At 45.6% G+C, this 27,560-nt stretch overlaps 2 protein-coding genes across 15 annotated transcripts in view; one reads left to right on the top strand and one right to left on the bottom strand.

Annotated features, from left to right (window-relative positions):
* The window catches only part of PROS1 (protein S), a 95,202-nt gene that overhangs the window by 25,561 nt on the left and 42,081 nt on the right, over positions 1-27,560 (bottom strand). Inside the window, exons 1-9 of one of the 5 annotated variants that reach the window (XM_039525012.1) lie at positions 23,148-23,386; positions 15,145-15,302; positions 13,429-13,443; positions 13,328-13,352; positions 12,878-12,964; positions 9,944-10,066; positions 8,593-8,724; positions 6,995-7,120; positions 1,715-1,836 (exon numbers count right to left, since the gene is read on the bottom strand). In XM_039525012.1, the coding sequence (XP_039380946.1) occupies positions 1,715-1,836; positions 6,995-7,120; positions 8,593-8,724; positions 9,944-10,066; positions 12,878-12,964; positions 13,328-13,352; positions 13,429-13,443; positions 15,145-15,302; positions 23,148-23,226 (867 nt within the window). In that variant the 5' untranslated portion in view covers positions 23,227-23,386. Of the gene's footprint in view, positions 1-1,714; positions 1,837-6,994; positions 7,121-8,592; positions 8,725-9,943; positions 10,067-12,877; positions 12,965-13,327; positions 13,353-13,428; positions 13,444-15,144; positions 15,303-17,856; positions 18,000-23,147; positions 23,387-27,560 lie in introns of those variants that run through there. The other 4 variants (XM_039525044.1, XM_039525035.1, XM_039525026.1 and 1 more) reach the window with 4 other exon arrangements.
* ARL13B (ADP ribosylation factor like GTPase 13B) overlaps positions 26,688-27,560 on the top strand; it is an 85,522-nt gene continuing 84,649 nt past the window's right edge. For 5 of the 10 annotated variants that reach the window (XR_005594182.1, XR_005594183.1, XM_039525109.1 and 2 more), the window contains exon 1: positions 26,689-26,911. The gene's annotated coding sequence lies outside the window, so the exon portion shown is untranslated. Of the gene's footprint in view, positions 26,912-27,189; positions 27,309-27,560 lie in introns of those variants that run through there. The other 5 variants (XM_039525128.1, XM_039525100.1, XM_039525053.1 and 2 more) reach the window with 4 other exon arrangements.

Genomic DNA, 27,560 nt, shown 5'->3' with positions numbered 1-27,560 from the left:
CAGCCTTTTTAGCCTTACGGCATGTCTACACTTGCCATTTAAAGCAGGAAAATGGCCTTTTTTGCGCAAAAACCATGGGAGCATCTACACTTGTCAATGACTTTTTGCAGCGAAACTCAGAAGTTTCACCGCAAAAAGAAAACCACCTCCACGAGAGGTGTACAGCTCTTACTGGTGATGCTTTTGCGGTGATGTGCACCAAGTGAAGACACGTTATTCCTGTTTACACAGCTTTTAGCCTCCAGAGGATATCCCACAGTGCCTAGGTGACCACTCTAGACAGCAGCTCTGCTGCTCTGTTGTCAGCTAAACAGACATCCATCCTTCCCCACTGTAAAGCCCCAGGAACTTTGAAAATCCCCTTCCTGTTTTCTTGGCAAGTGCTCACTTATCTGGCCAGGTGACAATGCCTGCTCCAAACAATCCCCTGCTTGGAGCAATGCTGAGCTATTGGAGCTTATCAGTGTTTGGGGAGAGGAGGCTGTGCAGGGACCCAGGAAGCCCCGCCATCACACACCCCCTTCCCACAAAACCCATCATCAAACTGGAGAGAGATGCACTGTGGGATAGCTGCCCTAGAGCGCTGCTCTCATCGGAGATGGAAGTGCTGCTAATGTAAACACTCTCTGATGCCTGAGGAATTAAGTGAGTACACAAACCAGTTACTTTGACCGGTTCCCTATCACTGGTGAAATTTATAGTGCAAAAACTCTGCAAGTGTAGACATACCCATAATCCTAAGGGTTACTAAACCTCTCTCTCATACAACAGCGTTAGGAGTAATGTTTAATGGGGGAATATAGGGAGCTGCCCTCCCACTTCATTATCAGTAGGGAATGGAATTACTCCCTGTGTTGTCTAAGTATTAAATCTTAGCAACTAAAAATACCAAGTTCTAGTAAATATGTTCTAGCACAATAGCGGGCTTTGATCTTTGAAATATTTAAGCCCCACTACATCCTACTATGGCAAAGATTTGTTTTTGGTGGAAGGTGTTTGAACACACTTACGGGTCCCAACCTGCCCGCTCCTGCCAAAGTAGTATAAAGAAAAGCCTTCACAAGGAAATGCTTTCATTGAAATGCTCTGAAGTCCCACTGTTTCTTCCATTAAGAAGAATAAATGTGAAAATTCTTTGAATCTAAAAGTAGTTCTTTTGGATGGGAAATGTGTTTTTTTAAGCACTTGGTGAAACTATTCACTCGCTGCTTGGCCCTTTTTAAAAAAAAAAAAAAAAAAAAAGTCATGACAACTGAAACTGTGCAAAACAATCAACTCAAACAGCTTTTCCAGGAGTCATTCTGAGAGACTAGGTGGGAAGAAGTTCTCATGGCAAGAAGAATCTGGGAAATAAGTAAACATGCTTTCAAAAGGACGCTGAGGCCTCCATGTCAACATCCAAGCCAAGGAGGACCCATCTTCTAAAGGGGAGGGCGTGGGGCTTATTTTGGGGGATGGGGTAGAAAAGGGCTAGTTGAGGCAGATTTCTCTTGATGCTTTTTTTTGGAACTGAACCTGGACTGAATGATATCCAAATCCCTGTAAATTATACTGCTGAATTTGCATTGTGAAACATGCCTCAACTCAAAGCCTGCAGCATTTTCCCAGCAATTTTGAAACTGGCTTTGGTACTTTTCCTAATCTACCTCATCCTGTCATGGAGAAACACCCAACTCTGCAATTTCCCCAGCAAGCTCACATTATGCAGTTTTACCTCACAGTGCTTCCTGTCCTTAGAAAGCTTGAACCCTTTCTTGCCATCACAATAGCAGGCATAGCTTCCTGGAGAATTGACACACTCTTGAGCACAAGTGTTTTCAGCACATTCATCCACATCTGCAGTGAAACGGAAGCACATTACATGAGACTTAGACTGAACAATCATTTAATGTTCTAAAGACAAGTACATTAAGTTAATGCAACAATGGGCAAGACAGTTCTGTATTGGAATGTGAATCCTGTCGGTGGTGGTGATGATGATGTATTAAAATATTAAAGGGCCCTCTCCAGGCTGAAATTTACATTGCCTTCTGGATGAACAACCCCAGCAAGTCTGATATGGAAACTGTGCAGTGAGGCAGGGCAAGGCTGAACTACAAAGCTGAGCTGCATGGCTGAGAATTACAGAGCAATGCAGAAGAGCGGAGTAGACATAAATGAACTTCTGCCACCTGTCTATCACTACTACCTGTTCTGGGCCACTCTCCTCTTGTGCCACCCAAGGGCTTACAAGCTGCAAGAGTTACTACCGTCCTAACAGTATACATGGCAATTGTGTGGAGCAGAGACAGAGGGTATGTCCACACTTACAGAGTTTTTGAGCTGTAAGTTTCATCAGTGATAGGGAACCAGTGAAAGTAAAGCGCTGGTTTGTGTACTCACTCAATTCCTCAGGCGTCAGAGAGTGTGTACACTACCAGCACTTCCATCGCTGATGAGAGCAGCGCTGTAGGGCAGCTGTCCCACAGGGCAGCTCTCTCTATAGGTCTTGTGCAGGGGAGGGAGCAGAAGGCATTCTGGGTCTCTGCTCAGTGCCCGGTGCTGCCCTGGCTTCATGTCTCAGGAGCCCCATTATTTCCTTGTTTCTTCAATGGCATTTTTTTTTAAAAAAAAACTCCTGCTGTCTGTTCCTTTCCCGCCACATCTACAAACAAAGGGAAAGGAAGCTTCAAACTTCCCGGGGTTTACACAGGGGGAGGGGGTGCATGTCCGTGCATTGGAGCAGTGGAGATGCTGGCTAGAGTGGTCGCTTTTGGAACTGTGGGATAGCCTTCAGAGGCCAAAAGGTGTTTACACTGGTGGAACATGTCTTCACTTTCACAGCAACACAAAAAGAACAGCAGTAAGAGCTGTATGTCTCTCGTGAAGGTGGTTTTCTTTTTGCGGTGAAACTTCTGAGTTTCACCGCAAAAAGTCATTAACAAGTGTAGACGCTCCTGCAGTTTTACCGAGAAAAAGGGACTTTTTGCGCTTTAAATGATAAGTGTAAACATACCCAGAGTCTATTCACATCAAGCCAAAATCAGTTCTGTACAGTCACATCTGAGGGAGAGGTACTTCCTCTGACTAACATGTAGTAATTTTCCTAAGCTGCAAAGCCCGGACAGTTCAAGTGGAGTCTATAGAGACCAATTTAGGGAGATTAAAAGCCAAAACCACTTGGCTGTTAAGGAGGTAAACCCACTACCTTTTTCATGTTGTTGGCTATGTGCAATAAATAATGTAGAAAAGAGAAGTTGTGAGAAAGGCAAATTTGTTACATTTCTAATATGAAAACAAGCAAAATTTCTCGTGAGGTGAGAGGCTTTGTAGGCATGAGCTAAGGGCAATGTATAAAGAAATTTTGCAATGCTGGTTCTGAAATGCACTGCCCTTTTGATGTAAATAAATGATAGCATGCTAGTAAATATCTTTTTAAAACATGATTTGGTTTTGTAACATGCTAGGTTTTTAAAAATTAAATTCAAGATCTCCTCTTTAAGCTCTACTTTATAAAGTGGTGAGCATAATGTATTGGGCAGAACCAGAAACTAGTTCCCAGGATTCCTGGCTTCGATTCTAGTACTTGACACTGACTCACTGAGTGACCTAGCACATGTCATTTAACCTCTCTGTGCCAGAGGTTCCCCATAATTTACGTGGCAGATACTTCCTTGGTGTGTTGAGAGGACTAGACAACTAATACTTCTGAAGGGTTTTGAGATGCTTGGAGGAAAGGCCCTATACCTATTAAAATGCCCAATCTTACTGTCTTTTGCTGTTAGTTTAGTTGACCAAGGGCCTGTTTAGGAGAAACAGTCTGTTCAGGAAGGATAAAGATGTGTGGAGCTGAAGACACGATCAATATCCAAGTTAAACTGTAGTGGGCTTATGTGATTCTTTAAATCAACTTCTATTGTGTTTTAAACCCCAGGTTTGATTCACCTCCAGGATTCTGACAATGCAAACTGTGGCCTCAGAGCTGGTATGTCTGCTTGGAGGGCAAGGGCGTGCAGCAAGTGCTAGTCTCCAGGAAGACCTGCTTTGCCAGGGTGGCTATAGTGGGCTGATACAGCCACACAAGTGGTCGGAGGGGGATGAGCAAAGTCAGTACCTATTCTAGGCAGTTTCTACTGGAGGGATGTTTATGAACCCTGACTGGATTTTACAGCTGCTTTCCATTCACAGAACCCCCAGAAGAGGGAGATGCTGATACTTCAGCAGCCCTCTCCGGGGGTAAGGGAGGAGAATCCTACCTCCTCCCTTTGCAGCAGCTACCAGGATAGTCTCTGTGTGTGTGTGTAGGTATGCGTGTTTGTGTAACTCTGTCGTTACTGATCCACAGGAGTGAATCTGGCCCTTCAACTTGACAGTGGAAACATACATGTTGCCAACCTTCAGACAGGCTAAGTTGCTGTCCATCTGCACAACCCTGCTTTTGTTAATATCCTTAGTCTCACAACTGTTCAGGATCCCAATTTTAAAAGTAAAAATGTACACTTAAGGAGAACCCCACACAACCTAGATGTACACAAGAGGGGAGGGGGAAACTATTTCAGATTGTTCCTTGAAACCATAGTGTCTTTTTAATCCTAGTATACACAGTTACAAATCTGTTAGTATCCTCTCTTTAATTCCACAGTAATTGGGCAAGGGAGAACAGATGTCACTGCTAGCAAAGAACTATTTGTAAGGCTGTCTATTTATTTATTTATTTATTTTTGGTGTGATAATAAAAAGGCAGTATCTGCAGGTCACCATTTGTGTTTACAGCACTCCCTGTGCTATAAAGAGCTTGTGTTAAACTGCAAACATGGCAAATTTCCTCCTAAGATAAAATCCTAAAAGTTCTTCTTTTTTTTTCCCCCACCCGCTGGAATTTCATTATTTCCACTGTATAGCAAACATTAAAGCTGGTGGGATGAATTAAAATGATCCAGAATCAAATCTGCAAATACTCAAATTTTTTTAAAGGCAAATTAGACATTTGAATATTTGTACAGTGCCTTTTCAGAGCTCTACTACTAGCTAAATATATATTCACCTTCAGCATGAATAGTTACGGCAACTTTCTCTGGAGGGACCCTTTCTTCCACATGCTGATTTCATAAAGAAATGTTCTTCTCTCTCTAGAAATTTTCTGAAAGGACAGTCGTCTTCTGACAACTCATATACACCGCTACCTCGATACACCGCTACCTCGATATAACGCTACCCGATATAACACAAATTTGGATATAGGTAATAAATAATTGGAGCTATATCAATCTCCTAGAACTGGGAGGGATCTTGAAAGGTCATCAAGTCCAGCCCCCTGCCTTCACTAGCAGGACCAATTTTTGCCCCAGATCCCTAATTGGCCCCCTCAAGGATTGAACTCACAACCCTGGGTTTAGCAGGCCAATGCTCAAACCACTGAGCTGTCCCTCCCCCGCAGTAAAGCAGTGCTCGGGGGGGAGGGGGGGGGAAGAGCAGCGCACTCTGGTGGTTCAAAGCAAGTTCAATATAACATGGTTTCACCTATGCCGCGGTAAGATTTTTTGGCTCCCAAGGACAGCGTTATATCGAGGTAGAGGTGTATTAGATTGCATGGAGGAGGTGTACTGGGTGCGGGAGAGGAATGGACCATTTTTAAATGGCGGTCTCAGGTCCCAATATTTTGAGAGTGAATCCCTCCGGTATTATATTTGCACCCTTTATGAAGAGTAGCCAGATTGACTCAGTATCAATGAGCACCCAACATTTGAATGATAGTGACACAAAATGGGGTGATTAATATACCCATAGAAGTGGGTAGAAAGTTGTTTTATATGTTGTAGCAATTGTAACAGCCCTGGTTGAGATACCACTGCTGGACCATCACCAGGCTGCTGTGTTAGACCCACTTGCTGGGCCTGTGTGCCTTGAAGCCCCCCATGATCACAGGGTAGGCTCCAGCTACAATCTCTGGCTGCAAACTCTGGCACACTTCTTGGGCACAAACTCTCTCATATACCCCTGCATGGAGGATGGACCCCACAGCCCAGCTGCACGCGGCCCTTAGCACGCGTGCTGACCCCCAACACACTTCCGTAGTGTAAGCAAAGCCCTTCCCTAGAGCTTGTCTTGTGAGTAGTCACCCACTGGTTCATAGTTCACCCTTTCAGAAAAACAAAACAAATAACAGACTTTGCAGAGGAGTTTCTAAATCGCTCACTCTTTACTTTAGACAGCACAAGAGATATACAGATCTAGGCAAAACAATGAACACTTGTACGCCATTCCTCAGTTTCCTCACCACCCTTGAGCATTCTTTGGGATTTCAGCTGGTATCTTGCCAGGGCTCCAAGTCCCCTGTATTGAATCTCACTCCCCCAGCTTAGGGCTTCTCCCAATTACTGGATCTTTCCCTGACCCCTGCAGACAGTATCCTTTGCCACCAGTTAATCTGGTAATCAAAAAGCTTCCCTTTTGAGTCCCTCCTCAACCTTTGGGTACATCTACACTGCAGAAAAAATCAAAAACAAAAAATCCCCCCTGCAACAGAGAGTCTCATACCCCAGGTCAACTGACTCAGGCTTGCAGGGCTAAGAGAGCAGTGTAGATATTTGGGCTCGGGCTGACCCTCCAGTCTACACTGCTATTTTCAGCCCCGAAGTACAAGCCTGAGTCGGTTTGACCTGGGCTCTGAGATGGCTGTACCCTTTGTGTTTGTAAACCCTCTCTCTGACACATCTTGTGTCTTTGTTCCCTTCCACTGCTCCAAACCCCACTCTCTGCAAAGCACATAAGATACCTGGATTGTCTAAACTTTAGCCAGCCCATTGTTCTACGGTGCTCCCATCTGAATGGGAACTGTTTTAAGTTAACAACTCTCTATTGTCCTTGACCTGGGAGAGATGGTAGCAGATGGCTGATTCCATGTTCATGGAGGCATTTAATGATGCAACTAGAATTTGTAAGTTTCATATAGACAGATTTCCCAAATTGTCACAACAGTTATTTAAAAAAAAAAAAACCAAAACAAACCTTTTACCTTCACAATTCTTTGAAGTTGAATTATATGTGTAGCCTTCCGCACATTCACATTTATATTTGCCAGGGTTGTTCTTGCACTGTGCTGTCCCACAGATGTTTGGATGTATCGTACATTCATCCCGGTCTATAAATTCAGAAGTGTTACTGAGAATAAAGTTTTTCTCATGACATTTTACCCTGCCTCAAGATTGTAAGGGCAAAACAAAAACAAAAAAATCACAATTCTGGCAGATCTTGCTAGGTTTTGGCATAGTCTCCTTTGTAAGGGAGACTTCCAGAGGATTCTGCAGGAAATTTTACCTTGCCCCCAAGTGAAGTCTCCTTCTGTGTACCTTGATACTCTGCAGGCTGTACTATGGATCCAAGGAAAAGGGACAATGTGTCAGAGGTTGAAAGGGGGAAAAGTAGCACAAATGTGTTTACTGTAATGCTCTGTTCATCATCATTCCTGATTGAGAGCTAGATTGTGCAGCTGTTACTCATATTGGTGAGCCCTCATTAATGGCAGGTAACCTCTCTGGCATCAGAGGGACTACTTGTGTGAACAAGGGCTCATCAACATGAGCCAGGGGGGTGCACAATCTAGCTCTAAAGGATTAAAAGTATATGAACAGGCTCCGTTCAACCAACTTGTGAGCCTGCATTTGTCAGACTGCAGTATTGCAATGGGATTATATAGGAGTCACAGTGTCATTGATTATTTGTGTCCACAAAAGTACATGCCCTAAACAGAAGCCCAGTGAAAGCCAGCCTGAAGGTCTGTCCCTTTATATCTTCTGACGATGGTATCCATACCAGTTACTGCAGTTCAACAGAAAAATTTTGAATAGTAAAGAAATGCAATACTAGAATGAAGTAAGCTATTTTCTTGCCAAAATGCCATCACATTTTTCTGCTAACTATATTAACACATGCCCTTTACCTGGAATTTTATTCCAAAATAAAGACTTAAATCTATAGTCAATGAAAAGGCCTTTGGGCTACACCCTGCAAGTAATTATAGTGATGCAATGCAGCACAAGCCTTTCCCTATATAAAGAGTAGGATGACCAGATAGCCAGTGTGAAAAATCAGGACAGGAGTGGGAGGTAATAGGCACCAATATAAGACAAAGCCCCAAATATCAGGACTGTCCCTGTAAAATCTGGACAGCTGGTCATCCTAATAAAGCGCATCTTCAGAATTCATTAATATTTTCCTTTCAAGTGAAGGAAACCAAAACTCAGAGAGTGAAATCCAATCAAAGCCACAGATTTTCACAGACTGTTTCAGGCTAAGAATGTGAATTGCCCTTTGCATTCTAGAAACTTGACTTGGGCTCTGAAACTGGTTTAAGTCTGAGGTTTGTGACGCAAGCCCAAGTTTCATTAACTAACTAGCCTGGGTTCATGTAAAAAGGCCTACACAACCCTAGTAGTGAACTAAGTTGGGCATATCAATGGGAATCAAATATGCATCAGATAGCAGAATTTGGCTTGAAATAGGAGGGGAAAATTTAAAGGGACAGTAGCTATAGTTCAGCCTAAATTCTCTAATTGGTAGTATCCAAACATAATTTCTTTTCATACAATGATGTTTTTAAGTGTCCTTTCTTACCTTTGCAGTCCTGTTTATTTGGAAGCATATAGTATCCATTGTCACAGGAACAGCGGTAGCTTCCAGGAAAATTAGTACAGCCGTGGCTACAACCTCCATTTTTATTTGCTGGATCTTCACATTCATTTATATCTAGAAGGTGTAACAGAATATATCCATGTTCACACCCATACACTATTGTAGTAACTTCTGTACAAGTCATGTCTTGTGAAGTATTTAAAAACTCAATTTGCTGATCAGTAATGTTATGGCAGTAGTGTTATGTGAAGTTATAAACTGAAATTATGACTAAAAATATATTTTCCAGATAAATTTGGGGAGTGGTCAAACCAGTCCCTCAGAGACAAAAGGCAAGATGCCTCAGCCAGGTGTATACAAGGCTGATGGACAATTACCAGCAAAGTGGCCATTCTGTGGCAGGAACGAGGGTGGGGCAAAAATCTACATCTTAGCAAAGAAACAGCATAGAGTTTCCTTTGACACAGGTGAGAAAACTTTGCTTTGAATCTAATATAGTTTAAGTTAGTCACCAGTAGCATTTTATCTTTATTTTTCTTGTAAACATGTCTGACTTATCTTTCATTACTTGTACTCACTTGAGATCTCTCTCTCTTTGTAGTTAATAAACTTGTTTTATTGTTTTATCTAATCCAGTGTGTTCAAATTGAATTGTTTGGGTAATTTCATTTGGGGTAAAAAGTTGTGCATGTAATTCCCTTTAAGGCAGTGTTTCCCAAACTTGGGACGCCGCTTGTGCAGGGAAAGCCCCTGGCGGGCTGAGCCGGTTTGTTTACCTGCCAGGTCCGCAAGTTTGGCCGATTGCGGCTCTCAGTGGCCGAACTTGTGGACGCAGCAGGTAAAAAAACTGGCCCGGCTCACTAGGGGCTTTCCCTACACAAGCGGCGTCCCAAGTCCTGTACTGTCCAGGAGAGGGCTGGGCAGTACAGGTCATATGTTTCTGAGGAGAAATCTGGGACTGGGAGTGTGCTGGGATCACCCTGTGGTAATCTTTAAGACTGATAAGAGCCAATTTGTAGCTGGCTGGTTGCAGCACATACAGACATAGCTGGGGCCAGTTTGTGAGCAGTCCAGATTAGAGGCTACAGCAGCAAGGCATTGTGAAGGACACCCCCTTGCCCGGGTTACAGACCTGGGGTGACACAGCAATTCATTGGTCTGGATTGTGCCCTGGTATGTCACAGAAGGGGAGGGAGGGAGCCCAAGAAATCTTAATCTAACAGAGGCTATTTGCTGCCTCATTTATCTATTTAAAAATATGGTATTGTTAATAATGCTCTAATTTCAACCATAGTAACAGTTACTACCACCATAGTCACAATATGAACTGTACCTTCTTCACATCTCTCTCCTTGCCAGCCTGGTTTACAGACACAAGTGTATCTGGCTTGCCCATCAATGCATTCCATATATCCATCTTCATTGCATGGCAGAGGGCTACATTGGTTTGAAATTTCTGTGTATACAGAGGGGAAAAGATCAGGGGGAAAAAAAGGTGATTTTTACACTCTGCTTTTCCATAATCTTGTTTTCTATCTCCTTTCCTCTGATAGTCACCCTTCACAAGAAGGAAAAAGCTTGCCACACAAGAAAAAGCATCCACATAGCACATGTCCTTCTATTAATTCTTCCCAGAGGTAAGTTACCTCAAAAGTTACAACGCACTTTGTCCCCTTTGGCAGCTAGTCCAAAGACAACATTACCAGTTATGTATCAGAGGGGTAGCCGTGTTAGTCTGGATCTGTAAAAGCAGCAAAGAGTCCTGTGGCACTTTATAGACTAACAGACATATTGGAGCATGAGCTTTCATGGGTGAATACCCACTTCGTCAGATGCATGTGAATCCGACGCAGTGGGTATTCACCCACGAAAGCTCATGCTCCAATATGTCTGTTAGTCTATAAAGTGCCACAGGACTCTTTGCTGCTATTACCAGTTATGGATCAGCAACATTTTCCCCTAACCAAGAGAAGACCATTATGAAATGAATGGCTCATGGGAATTGGTATACAGTGCTTGTTACTACTGAGTGCAGACAGGCCCAGGTTGGTAATAGCAGCAAGCCACTACCAAACGATGGCTCTTCAGTGGCATAGGTAAATTAACCTAGAGGTCTCAGTTCAGTTCTTAGTCAATAGCTGTCTGCACCATCAATCATCATCATCCCAGTTGTCTCAGCAGAGGCCAAGGTCTGAAAGGTACAGAGACCAATTCCTTTGTCATGCTAGAGGTGATACATTTGTGTGGATGCTCACACCCCTGCTGCCTGTGCTGTATATGCTCCATTGACAAACTGGAAACTTCACTTCCCAGTGCTATCCAACTGGCAGCTTTCACTAACTTTAAATTCAGTTACAAAAATAAAAAATTGGAGCATGGAGAGGAATCGAGAACGTTCTGTGCATCCCTGCGTGGCAATGTAAAGTGAGGTGCAACATGTCTACCACAGGGAGAACGCAGAGCCTATTGTTTTACCCTGTACTTCCCTAAGTTGGTAGGTAAGTTTATACTTTGACTATTTTCCCCCGCTTTCTTTGCCTTACATCAACATGCTGGGGTGCCTAATGAGTTTATTCTTGCTTCAGTTTGCTGATAGCTTTACAGATTAGTTTTTTTCAAGGTCTTTCATATTTACAAATGTCTTGCTCCTACTTTGGGATTACATGTTTGTGAAGAGTGGGCCTGTAGCTTTTTGAGGATTGCTTTTTAAAATGTGGTGTTTTAAAACACTAGTACTAATTAGGGTGACCAGACAGCAAATGTGAAAAATCAGGACGGGGTGTGGGGTAATAGGAGCCTTATAAGAAAAAGACCCAAAAATCGGGACATCTGGTCACCCTAGTAATAATAGAAAGGGAAGGAAAAAAGGGATTGGTTATATCAGATGATTCAGAACAGTGAATTGGATGGCTACTATCATATTATATAGACCCAAACCTGCAGTACCCCCATTGACTTCAACCTGCTCATAAGAACTGAAAAACAGAAAGTAATCTTATTTTGTTTGCATATTTGTCAATTACATCCAGGGGCAGCTGGTCATTGAGTGGCTGCTGTAGGTGAGCCCCACTGATTATGTCACACCACAGAAAGTGTATAGCACCTATAGAAAGGCTGCTGCATTGCAGGGTGCAGTATTACCTGCTGCAAATAGGTGACTCCAGCTCAGGCAGAAGAGGGTGTAGGCACAGGGAAGGGAATATGGCCGATGAGTGGCTAACATAGATTAACTCCACAAAAGCAAGCTATGGGACTCTCTACACATTCTTCCTGCAGCCAAAGACTTTCCTTTCTGCCTCTCTCCTTCTGTTTCCTTAGGTCCAACCACAAGTGAGCTTGGTGGGCAGGAAGTGTGTGGATGGAGGGGAATTAAGAGGGAAGGGTGTTCCTGAGCAAGAGGAGATTGGATAGAAGGAAGAGATCACTGGAAATTTATGGGGGTTCTGAGCCGGGGGAGGATAGGTTGGATTGGCAGGGGTGAGTGTGGGTGAATGGAAGGAATGAGATGAATTGGGCGATGGGGGGCATGAGGAAAGAGAATAGGGTGAATTGATGAACTCCAAGTTCTATTTTAATATGCCTAGTAAGGAATCTATTTGTCAAAAAAAAATTACCAGAATCTTTTTTTGGGTCTGTATTATTACAGACATACTTCCTGACCAGATATTTTGAAATAAATTACCAAAATAATTGTAACGGTCATGATTATATTCTGTTATTTTGACATAAAATATGCAGAATTTTAAAATACTGTGTGCAGAATTTTTAATTTTTTTTGGCGCAGAATTCCCCCAGAGTATTACTCAAGAGTGAGAATAAACTTTACTACAGGGGTAGGCAACCTATGGCACGTGTGCCGAAGGCGGCACACGAGCTGATTTTCAGTGTCCGGGTCCTGGCCACTGGTCCGAGGGGCTCTGCATTTTAATTTTAAATGAAGCTTCTTAAACATTTTAAAAACCTTATTTACTTTACATACAACAACAGTTTAGTTATATATTATAAACTTATAGAAAGAGACCTTCTAAAAACGTTAAAATGTATTACTGGCACGCGAAACCTTAAATTAGAGTGAATAAATGAAGACTCGGCACACCACTTCTGAAAGGCTGCCGACTCCTGCTCTACTATTTTGAATGTAATTTTACTTTCTAGATAACTGGACTGCTCGGGGGAAGAGGGGTGTATGTTTAAACCCAAATCAGTATTAGATACACCATAACTCTGTCTCAGTACTGTTTGTGAAATTTATATAATAAATTCTTACCTTTCACACAGGTTCTCAGGTCAGTTGAGGAACCTGAAGTAACATCAGGAATCCTGAAAATCCCTGCTCGATGGGAGCCGAGGCAGGCTGTAAATACAAACCAACACAATCTGCTTATGGGCCAAACACCCATTTAAACTGAATTCATCAAAACAGAAATTAAGCACTGCACCTTCAAAGAGCTTATTCTCACAGTTTGAGCTAGAAAACCAGTTGACACATTAAGGACACCTAATCACAGCCTCACATTCTGAATGGCTCAGTCAGGTTCTAACTGTACAGAAGAGCTTGTGAGTTACTGGACATCAGAATTCAAAAGAAAAACACCCAGCTATTGCAACTGATAGTATGCAAGTGGGAAGAAAGCCCTCCATATCATACAAACTCCATGATAAAGTACAGCACACAAGGAGGTGTGTTTTTTATGGGTTGATGGGGATTGGTACTTACTTAAATATTTGGGGTAAAAATATTCCTGTAAAAAGAATAAGAGAAGTTTAGTAAGTTTTAAGATAATTGGAATTATTATAAAAGGTTAACTAGACACTTACTGAAAGGTATTTGTGCTGTAATTGAAAAAGGAGATGAAAGAAAGAAGAGGTCCATCAATTCTCATTTTTATTCATCTATGGAATCAACTAGGAATCTTGTATAAAACTTGCTTTTACATTTAAACACAGGGCTCCAGATTACCAAAGGGAGGGGAAGGGCAGAAAAAAAATAGGTGAGGAATCCTCTCCCTTTATGGTTCTGCTCTCCAAGTTGGAGATTAGGATTCAGCACTGAATAGCATTTCTCTCTGTGTCAGAGAGGGAGAAAGGACCAGTTTGTCCTTTGCTGAGTCAGCGCACACTATGGAGGTTCCAAAAATCACGAGGTGCAAAATTGTTCTTTGTACTGTTTGTGCCTAAAAGCAAGGCCGGCTTTAGGCCGATTCGTCTGATTCCCCGGAATCGGCCCCCGCGCCTAAGAGGGCCCCACTCCTTAGGTGCCTTTTTAATTTTTTTTACTCTTTGGAGGCCCCGCTCCCCTGGCCAGAGCGCCAGCAAGAGCACAGCAAGCCCAGTGACCCCGGCTGGAGCGCGGCAGCCCCACGGCCCCGCTCGCCCAGCTGGCAATCCAAAGTGCTGCCAAAGACTGGGCGCACCACCCGGGGAGTACAAGCCCCACCCCCCAGGAATCGGGTCCCGCACTTGCCAAAGCCGGCCCTGCCTAAAAGTCTTGTACAGAGTGGCAGTCTGAGTCAAACCTTACAGCAGATAAGATCTAAAAGAGAAATAATTTAGACTTTTTTTCAAAGGAATCTTGACCTGTCTTTTTGTAGACACAAAGGCCTGATTTGCAGGTGCAGTCAGATATTTGGATGCCTAGAAGGAGATTTTCAAAAGGTATAAAGGGCAATTAATGGGAGCTGGACACAACTGTCCTTTCTGCCTTTGAAAATCCCACCCCCTTCCCTCCATATGGCAAGATTTTCACCCAAAATTAATCCTGGAAATAAAATTGCACCTAGTAATGATAGGTACTAAAAATCTAGCTTTGAACATGTATTTATATTTCAAATGAAATGGACAAATGTTTAGGCTTTTTATTTAACTAAGTGATTAATAATACTGCACCCTTATGTGGTATTTTTTTTAATTAAAAACTATAATCCTAACACTAAAAGTAGCTTGTGCTATTTGATCAAAGGCAGATCATGCAAACAATACAGACTTTATTTACAACCAAAAATAAAATAATTCATTTTCTAACTTTAGATATCTACCGATTAAGGTCCATTCTGTAATGCAAATTTAATGTCTCAAACATTTAACATTGTAGATCCAGTGTGCTATGTATGAACTCAGGCACTAGACTCTTGTACTTAGAAGAAAGTCCTCCAGCAAAGGTGCCCAATATGTTTATGATAAAAATGGCTGCACAAGTAATTTGTTAGGAGATGTTTTGTTCTGCAAGTGGTCTCTCTGTAGAATTCTCATTTGAGGCCAATGGGTATTCCATGCATGGAGTGCTGGGAAATTTGTGCCTTAAAAAAAAAAATCAAAGGAAAGTATGCACAGCCATACTTTGTGCATCTGATCTGCCTCCCTTAATAGGTAACGTGCATATGCACTGGGCTGGCACTCTGCACGTGGAAGAATTTTACTCTTGGTATGAATGCTTTTTAGCCCTGCTATATAGAAACCTATGCATTTCCAGTTTTTTTTTCTTCCTCCTCTGCACAAAACTGTTCTCCAGTTCTCAAATGCTCATCAAATTCTTACCGTTTCAGGATTATTTTCAAATATTTCTCTGGCTTCTTCTTTATTGCACAGTTCTTCAATGCATTCTCTTTCTAAATTTCCCTTCTTACTTTCTTCCATAAAAGAATTGGCTCGACGTTTCCTAACCAGGAACTCGGAGGCATACTGCTGAGACAAAACTTTGTAGAACCAAACATTTTTCACATTGTACAGCTCAGCAATGTGGTAGGGTAAAAATTAACTTAGAGTGAGGTGCTGGAACAAAAATCAGAATTCAGTTGGTAGTCATGCTGTAGCCATGTGCAACATTATCAGGCAATGTGGGAGAGAGGAAGGATATTTCAGGATTGCTTTATCTGTGTGTTAGTTGCCTAAATAAATAAATAAAAATCCTGATTGACATTTACAGGGATTCTTAGATCTTTTTGTACAAAGCCATGCCCAGAGCATCATTTAAATGTCACTGTGTTACTGGAAAACATTGTTTTAATCCTGGGTATTCTAAAAAAAGGGAGAGACTTGACAGGCAGGATGAAAAATTATGCAGAATCTTACAATGTTCGAATAACCTGCTTTAATTACTTAGAAGTAAGGTATTCTGTGAACCACTTATTTTATATGAGGCCATAAGTGCTTTTTATAAGCCAAGAGATGCCTGCTAATACTTCTAAAGTAAATACTTTATGAATACTTCACAACCTAAGGTTAACAACCCAGTACACAATGCAAAATCTCAGGAGATGATGCTAGTGGCACAGCTTGAAAAATGTTTGGGCTGATGTTGTGAAAGGAAATTCATGTCCCTCTACAAATGTTAATGGAGATACTTACAGACAATCTATATATTTTTATAGGTGTAATGCTGCATGTGTATCGCTATTTACTTTTTGAACATCTCCATGTTGCTCTTATTACTGACTTTTAATTTTAAATGTCTTGTGAATAAATGAATTAGTTGGAGAATATTTTGTTGTAGCAATAATCACTATTCTACTGGGATCTGATTCAAAGTGGAAAGACTCCCACTGATTTCAATGAGTTTTGAATCAAGCCCTTAATACATTCCTCACATGGTACTGCAGATACAGCATCTAAATTAGATTAGGGTTTTTCTGTTGCTGTATTTGTTTTTGGCTGTTCCTAGTTAACAAGAAAGATATGGATAAACAGACCTGGAAAAAGTCCAAGTCATAGGGTTAGAGGGTGAGGCTGACATGTTAGCTGATGGGCACAACAGTTCTATACCTGCATTGCACTAATTAGCATTTTCACAATTTACCTTATCAGATTAGAATGAACGTATGAGGCCTGCAGGGCATAATCAGACAGGGTGTCCATAATATTCATTATTGTCCTATGAGAATCAGTTCAGGCAGATATAAGTTATGGTCAGACAGAGGATTGTATTGAGTATCTGAAATCTTGATGCACTAGCATGTATATACCAGCAACGATGAGCATCCCATTGTTTATACCAGGGGTCTCAAACTCAAATGACCATGAGGGCCACATGAGGGCTAGTTCATTGGCCCGAGGGATGCCCCCGGCCCTGCCCCCACTCCACCCCTTCCATGAGGCTCCACCTCTTCCCAGCCTGCATTCCAACCCCTTCCCTGAAGTCCTCATCCCAACTCTGCCCCCTCTCTGCCCCCAGAGTGAGCATGAGGGGTGTGGCGGGGGCTCAGGGCAGGGAGTTGCGGTGCAGCAGAGGGCTGGGGTGCAGGCAGGGGCTCAGGGTGCAGGAGGGGTGTGGGATGTGGCAGGGGGCTCAGGGCAGGGGCTTGGGGTGCAGCAGAGGGTTGAGATTCAGGCAGGGGGCTCATGGCAGAGAGTTGGGGTGCAGCAGGGGACTGGGGTGCAGGCAGCAGGCTCAGGGCAGGGGACTGGGGTGCAGGCAGCAGGCTCAGGGCAGGGGACTGGGGTGCAGGCAGCAGGCTCAGGGCAGGGGACTGGGGTGTCAGCAGTGCACACCGGGGCCAGGGCAGGTTGCCGGCCCCAGCTCCACCCCGCTCCACTCCGGGAAGTAGCTGGAACCATGTCCCTGTGGCCCCTGGGGGAGGGGGACGCAGGGCTCCCTGCATTGCTTGCCACACCTCCAGGTACCTCCCCCAAAGCTCCCATTGGCTGCAGTTCCCCGTTCCCAGACAATTGGAGCTGCGGGGGGGAACAGTGCCTGGAAGCCAGGGCAACACATGGACGGAGCCCTCTGCTTCTCTGCGCCCGCCCCCCGGCCGCAGGGATGTGATGCCAGCCGCTTCAGGGAGCGGCATGGGGCTTGAGGTGGGCAATCCTGCAGCTGTAGTTTGCCCACCCCGGCCTGGAAGTAGGCCGGGGAAAGGGGGGGGAGGCAGGCACAGGCCACGTGTTTGAGACCCCTGGTTTACACACTGCTAAACAGAGTAAGAGAAGAGTGCAAATGATATGATACATTAGCAAGAGTGTTGTGGACCTTCCCATTGAAACAACATTTATCCTTTGCTATGGATTGCTCGTGGGTGGAATGCCTGAAACACAATATTAAAACTAGTCTACATGCCTTAAACACAATACTACACCTAGTCTATTAAATATAAGGAATGCGTCCGAGGGACTCACAATAGCTTCATCAGTGGATATCCTATCAAATGTAGGCATCTCACAAGAACTTCCTCAGTGTATTTGTTCTGCTTTTTGTCGCATAGGCTTGTGGTTTACACTGAAGATTTAAGTTAGCATAACTGGCTTCAACCTCACCTTCATTTTAACAAGATATTAAGGGCAGGGCAAAAGTGCACAATGGACCGGCTGTCCTACACCTCTGAAGCATGAGCCAGGCTTTTCTCTCAGTGATCAGCTAGCAATTCTGGCTGGCATGGAACTGGCCACAGTATTTCATTTCTTCCACCTGCATAGTGATCCATTTGTAGATGTTACAAGACCAGTGAAGAAAAAGCCTGAAGGGTGAAGAATCGCACATACAGAACTGTTAAGATGATGGAAAAGTTTTTCCCATGAAGGAAAGTTCATGTTGTGAAAAAATACCCCATATGTGTGAAACCTTTGCTTAATCTGTGCCACCTTGTATTTAACTCAGCCACTCTGGTTTCTTTCTCCAGACCTGAAGAGCAGCTCTGTGCAAGGCCGGCTTTAGGAAGTGCAGGGCCCAATTCGAACAGTTTCGACTGGGCCCCGGCAGGGATGACTAAAAAAAAAAACCACACACACACACACATGTAAAAAAACATGTGGGGCTTGTACTCACCGGGTGGTGCTCCGAATCTTTGGCGGCACTTCAGCGGTCAGTCCTTCACTCACTCCAGGTCTTCGGCGGCACGTGAAGGAACCACCGCCGAAGTGCTGCCGAAGACCCGAAGCACCGCCAGGTGAGTAAAAATTAAAAAGGTGCCTCTAGCCAGGGAAGGGATTCTCAGTGGGCATGGGGCCCGATTCAGGGGAATTGGTGGAATAGGCCTAAAGCGGGCCCTGGCTCTGTGGAGCTCAAAAGCTTGTCTGTTGTACCAGAAGTTGGTCCAATAAAAGATATTACCTTGCCTATCTTGTCTCTCTCTAATCAAAGATGACCATTTGAGCCATCCATAAAGATAGAGTGGTGCAGCAGCTTTGCACGTAGAGGGACAAAAAGTAGTGGCTGAAAGAGATCAAGCCTCAGTAATAATAAAATTGTGTATGTTAAGAATAATCACAGAGGGCTTTAAAAAGTTTCATATGGGCGGATTCCCCATAGCAACAACCTTCCAATTCCAGTAACCGCTACTGTGTAAATAAATTGTTAGGTAATGCTAATCCACTGTAACCTGGCAATACAGCATAGCTGTTGTTGGTAGTCCTTCTATACACAACAGTTGGGTTAATTTCTTTTTTAATATGTTTAATATGCAATGTTTCCTATTACTTTTAACAATGACAGATTGTTCACTTCCACCAAAAGGCCTGATCCTACTCCCTTTGAAGCAGAAAGGGGTTTTGTCACTTCTCTTTTTGTGATTTCCTGTGCTTCCCCCCATATTTTTATTGGAGTGCAAGGAAAGTATATTAGTTTATCTGCTGAACTGGTCTTTCTTTATATGCATTCTGCTGTTTCATTTAAAAAAATCCTTATCTATACTGCATGTTTGATTACTAGAATGCAAATTATCTCATGAATCTGTCAAACAAAAAGTGAATATAATAGGCCTGATCAAACTACAACTGAAGTCCACTGAGAATCTTGCTATTGATGTCGACAGGCACTGGATGGGCCATAATTATCTAACAATTATTTATCAGGTGCTTATTTAGAAACAGTACTGTTGAAAAAAATAAAAACACAGGACCAGATTCACCGGTTCAATCTATGTATGCCTTCTGGTGCTGCAAAGCAGCCATAAATCTGGCTTAAATGGGCTGGTTAAGAAGGGTTTGCAATTGTTTTGTGTCACGAAAGGAACACAAAGCAACCATAGCGTACCTGTGATTTGGCCCACAAGGTCTAAAAAATATATATATATTAAACATAGCAATACTGCAGAAAGTGGAGCTAAATCAGTGATATAGCTGCCATGTAGCAATTAACTCTTTACTTCCAAGGCGGCGCTGGGGGAGAGGAGGGGACCTGGCTGCCGGTAGGTGCTACACATCTACTAATTTTTTTCCTTGAGTGCTCCAGCCCTGGAGCACCCACAGAGTCAGTACCTATGTATGCTATTGCCACCCTTACTTCTGTGCTGTTGCTGGCAGGGCACTGCCTTCAGAGCTGGGCACCCAGCCACCCAGGGCTGCCCAGAGGATTCCGGGGGCCCGGGGTCTTCAGCGGTGGGGGGCCCCGCTTCAGCGGTAAGTCGGCGGCGGGGGGTCCTTCCATTCCGGGACCCGCCTCCAAAGTGCCCCAAAGACCCACGGCGGGGACCCCCCTCCACCGAATTACCGCCGAAGCGGGACCCGCCGCCGAAGTGCAGCCCCCACCGCGGATCTTCGGGGCACTTCGGCGGCGGGTCCCGAAACGGAAGGACACCCCCCGCCGCCGAATTACCGCCGAAGACCCGGCTGCACTCCGGCGGCGGGTCCCGCTTTGGCTGTAATTCGGCAGCGGGGGGGGGGGGGGTCCTTCTATCCCGGAGAGGAAGGACCTCCCCCCACCCCTCCCCGCCAGCGAAGATCGGGAGCGAAGACGTTCCGGAAGCCCGGGCCCCGTGAGAGTTTTCCAGGGCCACCGGAGCGAGTGAAGGACCCCGCTCCAGGGGCCCCGAAAAACTCTCATGAGGGCCCCTGCTGGGCCCGGGGCCTGGGGTAAATTGCCCCACTTGCTCCCCCTATATAGTATAGGGTAAAAGCGCACAACAGAGCAGATTTCTAAGGGGGACACCAGATTTCACAATCTGTGATGCATTTTTTATGGCTATGAATTTGGTAGGGCCCTACTCATAATGCATGTGCATGAGGATGCTATATAAAGGTTGTATGAATAATGCTAAGTCTGGCATTACCTAAATTTTGAGTGCTTCACTTTGCAACCTTAATGTTTTTAATTTACTTTTTTTTCCCCCCCAAGGTCATACAAAATAATTAAAGGTCGACAGAAGGACATGTGGAAGATCCAGTTTACTTTTTCTTATAATAAAGAACAAGAGGAGCAGGGCTGGCTGAAATTTGGGATTTTTGGTTAGCAGGAAATTTAAATATTTCAACATTTGGTTTTGTTCCAATTCAGAATTAAACGTTTTTTCTTTTTTAAGTTTCCAGTGAACCAGAAATTCTGAATTTTGTTTGTTTTGGCAATGCTGACAGTGGGCATTTCTGAAATGAAATATGCTCTTAAGGACCCCAGTAGCAGTTGATTAACAAGAATCATGTTGACTTTAGTTTCACCACTGCTGTAAAGCAGTGTTGGAATTGACAAGAATCGCATCAGTTTCAATCCGCAGCTGCCAGGACTCTCTGGGTCTGTGGCCCTGGGGCAGTGCACAGAACCTGGAAGACCTGGGGGTCCCAAGCAGCCCACCAGGAAACCGGGCAGGTTTCTGATGGAACCCTGGCTGTGATTCAACGAAAGTTTGGCAAACCCAAGATGTTTTCACAAAATATTTTGAGTTCAACTACTTGGCATTTTCTGACAACACTTTGTTTCACCAGAAAATTCCCAACCAGCTCTGAGCAGGACTAACTAATCCTGCAGTGCTCACTGCTGCAGGATATTATTAAGAAAAATATTTTAGTTAAAATTGATTAGCCACTTATATGAATTTAAACAGCGTAAGTAGTTATAGTACATATAATAAAATGTATAAGGGCTGGCCATCCTCATGCTTCAAAGCGTAAAGCAATTAGCAGCCATACAACAAAAGCAAACTTTCCATGATGGTTATAGTATTACACAATTCTCTGCCATTGCAGGATGAATTCCCTGATATTATAGGGGCCTGGGAATACTTCAGGCCCTCCTACTCTCTGCCTGTGGCACATCCTAGTTTAGTTACTTGTGGGCTGTAAAATGTCAGCTGTTGGGTTTAGGCAGGTGCTGGGTAGTTGTGGTGGCCTGTGAGATAAAGGAAGTCAGACTAGATGGTCTGGTGGTCCCTTCTGGCCTTAAACTTAATGAGTCCATAACAACAAAATGAATTATTGGGGATGCTTTTGAAAGCACCTGACATTTGTTAGAGCCGGAACTGGAATACTAGCCTAGATGGCAATTTTAATTTTCAAATATAAATATTCATGGAAAGATAAGTGGGAGGGTAATGTAATGGGGGAGTAAGGAAAGAGAAAATTAAGCAGGAAGGAATGAACAAAGAAGAAAAAGGCGTATGAAAAATGGGGGTTTTTTAGTCTCTGCACAGAAATAAGGTATAAAATGAGCTTTCATCATTCTCTAGCATTTAAACAAAAGGTTGAATGGTAAATATTAGTTTTTTTCTGACTGTTTAATCATTAAACAGGTCATAAACATGCTTACATTTTAAAGGTTCTAATTCTGCTAGTGCCACAAATTACTTCCCTGTGAATGTTCTTACTCTGGCACCAGCAAAAAAGTGATGTTTCACCTGAGTGCAAACTGACCCCCTCCCCCCATTACTTCTAGAATATTTTTCCTCTCTCTACATTAACAAAAGGCTATATGGACATGTCTTTTCATCTAATCCACATTACCAGTGGCATTTGCCTAATTTCAAAGCATCAGATTTGAAGTTATGCTGCTCAGGCAACCTTCAGACCACAGTCATTTGACTTAAGAAAACACATGAAGAATAAATCAAATGTAAAAATTGTCTGTACCAAAGCACTTTCTCAACACTACACTTGTATTAACAATTCATTGGAAATAAATAAGTAATATTCAAAATATTGACCAGGAGCAAAGAAGGGCCCCAACTTGAATTCAACAAGTCTTGTTTAGAGGCTACTTTAGTCACAGGACTGCATATTTTTTTAGTGCTAAAAACATCAGCAACATAAACCTGTTTCTGCAACAAAAGTTACCTCCGCATTTAGCTAAAGCAATGTAGGGGGAGTCTATTTTGGTTTGCCAACCCATATTAATGCATTTTGAAGAAAAACAAAAAGAGCAACGCTGAAGCTCAAAGTTCAGGCATTGCACAAAGATGATAAGGGGTCTGTTTCGTCTGTAAAAACACGGGGGGAGAAGTTAGAACGAGCCTTGCCAAAACTGGAAGTCTTGTCACGTTTTCAGAACAAACCCCTCTCCTTCTGATGCCTGGGGCAAAGAGAACTTGACACAAATGGCGGCTAATGGCCTAACTCACTCTGAATTCTGCCATCTTAATGGCACTTGACCTGTCCTCAGGAGAAAACAGGCAAGCAGCAAATGATTTCCACAAATGTACAAAGCAGTAATGTTGTTTTCTACCACTGCAATCTAGGAGCCTGATAGATTAATAGACCGCTGCCACCATCGCCTTGTTATGCATAGTAAGTTTCCAGGTGCTGTGCATAACAAGGGGTAAGGGAAGGGGCAAAACCAACCCGAATTACTCACACAAACAAGCAAGCATGAACTTTGCCTAAGTTTTGACGCTGCTGCATCTACTTACATGTCCTGGCCTCTGAGAGAGCAATCACCACAACCAAACAAGTGTGGAAAGCGACGCAGCGCCTGCCTAGCAGCCTCATTCTCACAGAAAGCAGCTGGAAGGGGTTACCAGGCACGTGTGGCTGGCGCTGGGGAGATATGGACAGACAAGTCGCCTTAGTTAGCACAGCTTCGCTGTGTGCCTGCAGCTTCTGTGAAATAGCAGCACCGCAGCAGCAGGAGATCTGGTGCCAGATTCCAGCCGGCCTGGAGAGCTGGGGGAGGGAGTGATAACCGGGGGGCTGGACGCTTCCAGGAAACATTCCTAAGTGTTTCTCATGGAGCATAAACAGGATGCGCGGAGCTTACAGGGCAGCCAGAGCCAGGAGGCTGCGGAGCGCCAAGCGCTGGTTTACAGCTGCCCGGAGAGCTGGGGTGGGCGAGAAAGAAATCGCATAAAGTGAAACAGGAGCCTGCAAACGTTCACTCCTGGGCTTCGCTGAAAACTCAGTTTCGTCAACATTTTCTGACCAGCTCTTAGCTCTCCCACCCAGATACAGAGAGGGACGGACACCTCCGCTGGGGCACCACACACCAGGCTCAGCTCAGGCAGATACTCCCGGTCCTGAGACAGAGGACCCCAGGCACAGCTCCCCGGCCACAGACACCCTTAGGGACCCCAGGCACAGCTCCCCGGCCACAGACACCCTTAGGGACCCCAGGCACAGCTCCCCGGCCACAGACACCCTTAGGGACCCCAGGCACAGCTCCCCGGCCACAGACACCCTTAGGGACCCCAGGCACAGCTCCCCGGCCACAGACACCCCCTCAGGGAACCCAGGCGCAGGCAGGGTTGCAAACTTTGGTTGGACAAATTCCTGGAGATTTCATCACATGACATAATGTTTAATTAAAGATTAATCTTTGATTCCTGGAGACTCCAGGACAATCCTGGAGGACTGGGAACCCTAGGCACAGCTCCCCAGCGCAACACCTGCCTGGGGACACCGGGCACAGCTGCCCAGCCACAGACACTCCCTCGTGGATAGTCACCAGGCACAGTTCCCAGCCACAGACACAACCACCCCCAAGGACACCAGGCACTGACAGACACTTCCTCGAGGACACCAAGCACAGCTCCCCAGCCACAGATGCGCCCCCCCCCCCCCCCGGAACACCAGGCACAGCTCCCCAGCCACAGACGCCCCACAGGGACACCAGGCACAGCTCCCCTGCCAGACACCTCCGCAGGGACACCAGGCACAGCTCCCCTGCCAGACACCTCCGCAGGGACACCAGGCACAGCTCCCCAGCAAGACCCCTTCCACCTCCCCCAGGATACCAGAGACAGCTCCTCAGACAGACACCTCCCTAGACCTCATGTGGCACAGCTCCCCAGCCAGACATCTCCCCCGGGGTCACCAGTGTGACAGCCTGTACCCTTGTGTTCACCCCTTCACAGGATTATGATAAATTTTATACAAAGTATGCCTTGTGGTGTATCATTTAAAAATACATAATTTGCTGATTATCAGTGTCCTGGTAAAATATATGCGGCAACCTTGTATGTAAAGTTATAAGATTCCTGTGCATGATATAACTAAGACATGTTCCTGAACTTGTTCCAAGTCTGGGGAGTGGCCACAAAGAAGTTGCCCAGAGACAGAAGTCAAGCTCACCCCTCAGCCAGATGTCAACAAAATCAAATGGACCATCACCTGGTTAAGTAGCCATTTTTTGGCAGGGCAGAGGTGTGGGTGAAAAATCTACATCTGGACAAAGAAACAGTTTGAGGTTTCTGTCCACACACACTTTCTGTCTCGTAAACCTCCCCTAGAGATGCTTCTTGAAGAAAAGAAAGAACTATAAGAAGGGAGGGCAGATGCCCCAAATGAAGCCATTTCTCTCTGCCCATGGGATCCACAACACTTGAAGAACAAAGGAAGCAAGATTGAACTGGGACATTGAACAAAATTCAGCCAGTAAGACTGTTGGAACAATGGGTAAGAGTTTGAATTCATTTAGAACATAAGAACATAAGAAAGGCCGTACCGGGCCAGACCAAAGGTCCATCCAGCCCAGCATCTGTCTACCGACAGTGGCCAATGCCAGGTGCCCCAGAGGGAGTGAACCTAACAGGCAATGATCAAGTGATCTCTCTCCTGCCATCCATCTCCATCCTCTGACGAACAGAGGCTAGGGACACCATTCTTACCCATCCTAGCTAATAGCCATTTATGGACTTAGCCACCATGAATTTATCCAGTCCTGTTTTAAACATTGTTATAGTCCTAGCCTTCACAACCTCCTCAGATAAGGAGTTCCACACATTGACTGTGTGCTGCGTGAAGAACTTCCTTTTATTTGTTTTAAACCTGCTGCCTATTTAGCTTAACTTAAGCATTAATTGTTTTATTTTCTTGTAACCAACAGTTACAAGAAAATAACAGTTATGCCCCATTACTTGTAATCCCTTAAAATCTATCATTCTGTAGTTAATAAACTTGTTTTATTGTTTTATCTAAAGCGGTGTGTTTGGATTGAAGCATTTGGGAAACTCCATTTGGGATAACATGGGCTGTGCACATCATTTTCTATTAATGAAACAACAGACTTTATCTAAATTTGCATTGTCCAGGAGAGAGCTGGGCAGTACAAGATGCACATTTCTGGAGGAAAGTCTAGGACTGGGAATTTGCTGGGGTTGTTATGCAGTGTAATTCAAGGGTGGCTGGCCACAGCACTTCTAGACTATAACTGGGAGCCAAGTAACTTACATGCTGAAGGCTGTGTGTGAGCAGACCAGGAGTGGTTACTCTCACAGCAAAACAGTGCAAAAGACACCCCAGGTTGGAGAGTTGCAGGGACATAGATGTTCAACAGTCCAGATTGTACAGTAGGCACAAGTAGGCACAGCTCCCCAGCCAGACACCTCCCCGGGGACACCGGGCACAGCTCCCCAGCCAGACAGCTCCCCGGGGACACCGGGCACAGCTCCCCAGCCAGACACCTCCCCGGGGACACCGGGCACAGCTCCCCAGCCAGACACCTCCCCGGGGACACCGGGCACAGCTCCCCAGCCAGACACCTCCCCGGGGACACCGGGCACAGCTCCCCAGCTAGACACTCCGGGGACACCGGGCAGAGCTCCCCAGCCAGACACCTCCCCGGGGACACCGGGCACAGCTCCCCAGCCAGACACCTCCCCGGGGACACCGCAGTCCTGCAGGGATGGGGCGAGCCCTGCTGAGCAGGGGCGGGGCAGGAGGCGCAGCCCCATGTTAGGAGACTGTAAAGGGGTGAATGGGCGGGAAGCTGGAGTCTCCCCCACAAGAATTCTAGCCCCGCCCCTGTGAAGCAATTGGTTGCCCTTCCTCGTTAATCAACAAAAATCCCCCGCTCCCGATTGGCTCTCCCACAGCTCCGCCCCCTCGTTTGAATAACATGGTGGCCCCGCCCCCTTCCCGGTAACCATGGGTTACCATCCTAGTTACGTGCCCCTTCTTCCGCGCTTCTAGCGTTCTCCGTGTGGCTGCGACCCCAGCCAATGGGCGAGCGCAGAGGAGGGGGCAGTCACGTGAGCCGGTCACGTGCTACCACAGTGGCAGCGTTGGGCCCGCAGGAGCCGGTTCTAAGCGCAGCTACGGACCCGAACGCGGCTTCCCCCCACCCACTTCCGGGACCCTCATGGCGGGGGCAGGGCGCGGCGCGCGCGGGGAGCAGCCGGCGGGCGGGGCTACAGGCGCCTACGCGGCTTCGTCGCCTGGCCCCGCTGCTGAGCGCCAGGTAACGGGGTGGCCGCGAGCGCCCGGCTGGAGCCTCTGACCCCCGCCCGGCCTGCCCCTGCCCCGGCTCCGCTCGCTCCTGCGTCAGCGCCGGGGTTGCTGGGCTCGTTCGCGGCGCCCGCGGGCCCCGCTCCCCCGCCGGGAGCCGCGCCCCAGCTTCGGAGAGCTGCGAGGCGCGGGGGCCTGGCCGAAGACACTGGGGGGGGGGCTCTGGTGCCGGCTGGCGGGAGCGTTAGCGGGGAGCTGGGGGGGCGCAGTTCCAGCGCATCATCCCCCTGGGCGGTGCGGTGCGGTGCAGCCTTGCTGGCCACAGGCGGGTTGCTTCAGTCCTGGGAGAGGCGCCTGTGGGCAGAGCCTGGGGCAGACTGTTAAGTCTGCAGTGAGACACGGTGGGTGAGGTAATGGCTTTTATCGGACCCGCTTCTGTAGGCGAGAGTGAGAGACAAGCTTTGGCACTACACAGGGCTCTTCTTTCAGGTCTGGGGGGGAGAGCTCAGTGGGGCTCCAAAGCTTGTCTCGCTCCCATCAACAGAAGTAGGGCCAATGAAAGAAAATATCTTCCCTATCTTGTCTAATAGTCTGGCACTGACCTGGCCAGGACAACCGTGTAAACAACATAGTACATCTCTAGACAGAGGAGAGTGGATCTT

This window comes from Mauremys reevesii, linkage group 1 (assembly GCF_016161935.1).
Source record: "Mauremys reevesii isolate NIE-2019 linkage group 1, ASM1616193v1, whole genome shotgun sequence".
Taxonomy (NCBI): Eukaryota; Metazoa; Chordata; order Testudines; family Geoemydidae; genus Mauremys; species Mauremys reevesii.
Note: the sequence above shows the minus strand (reverse complement) of the source record. Positions and strands in the feature narration are given on the sequence as shown.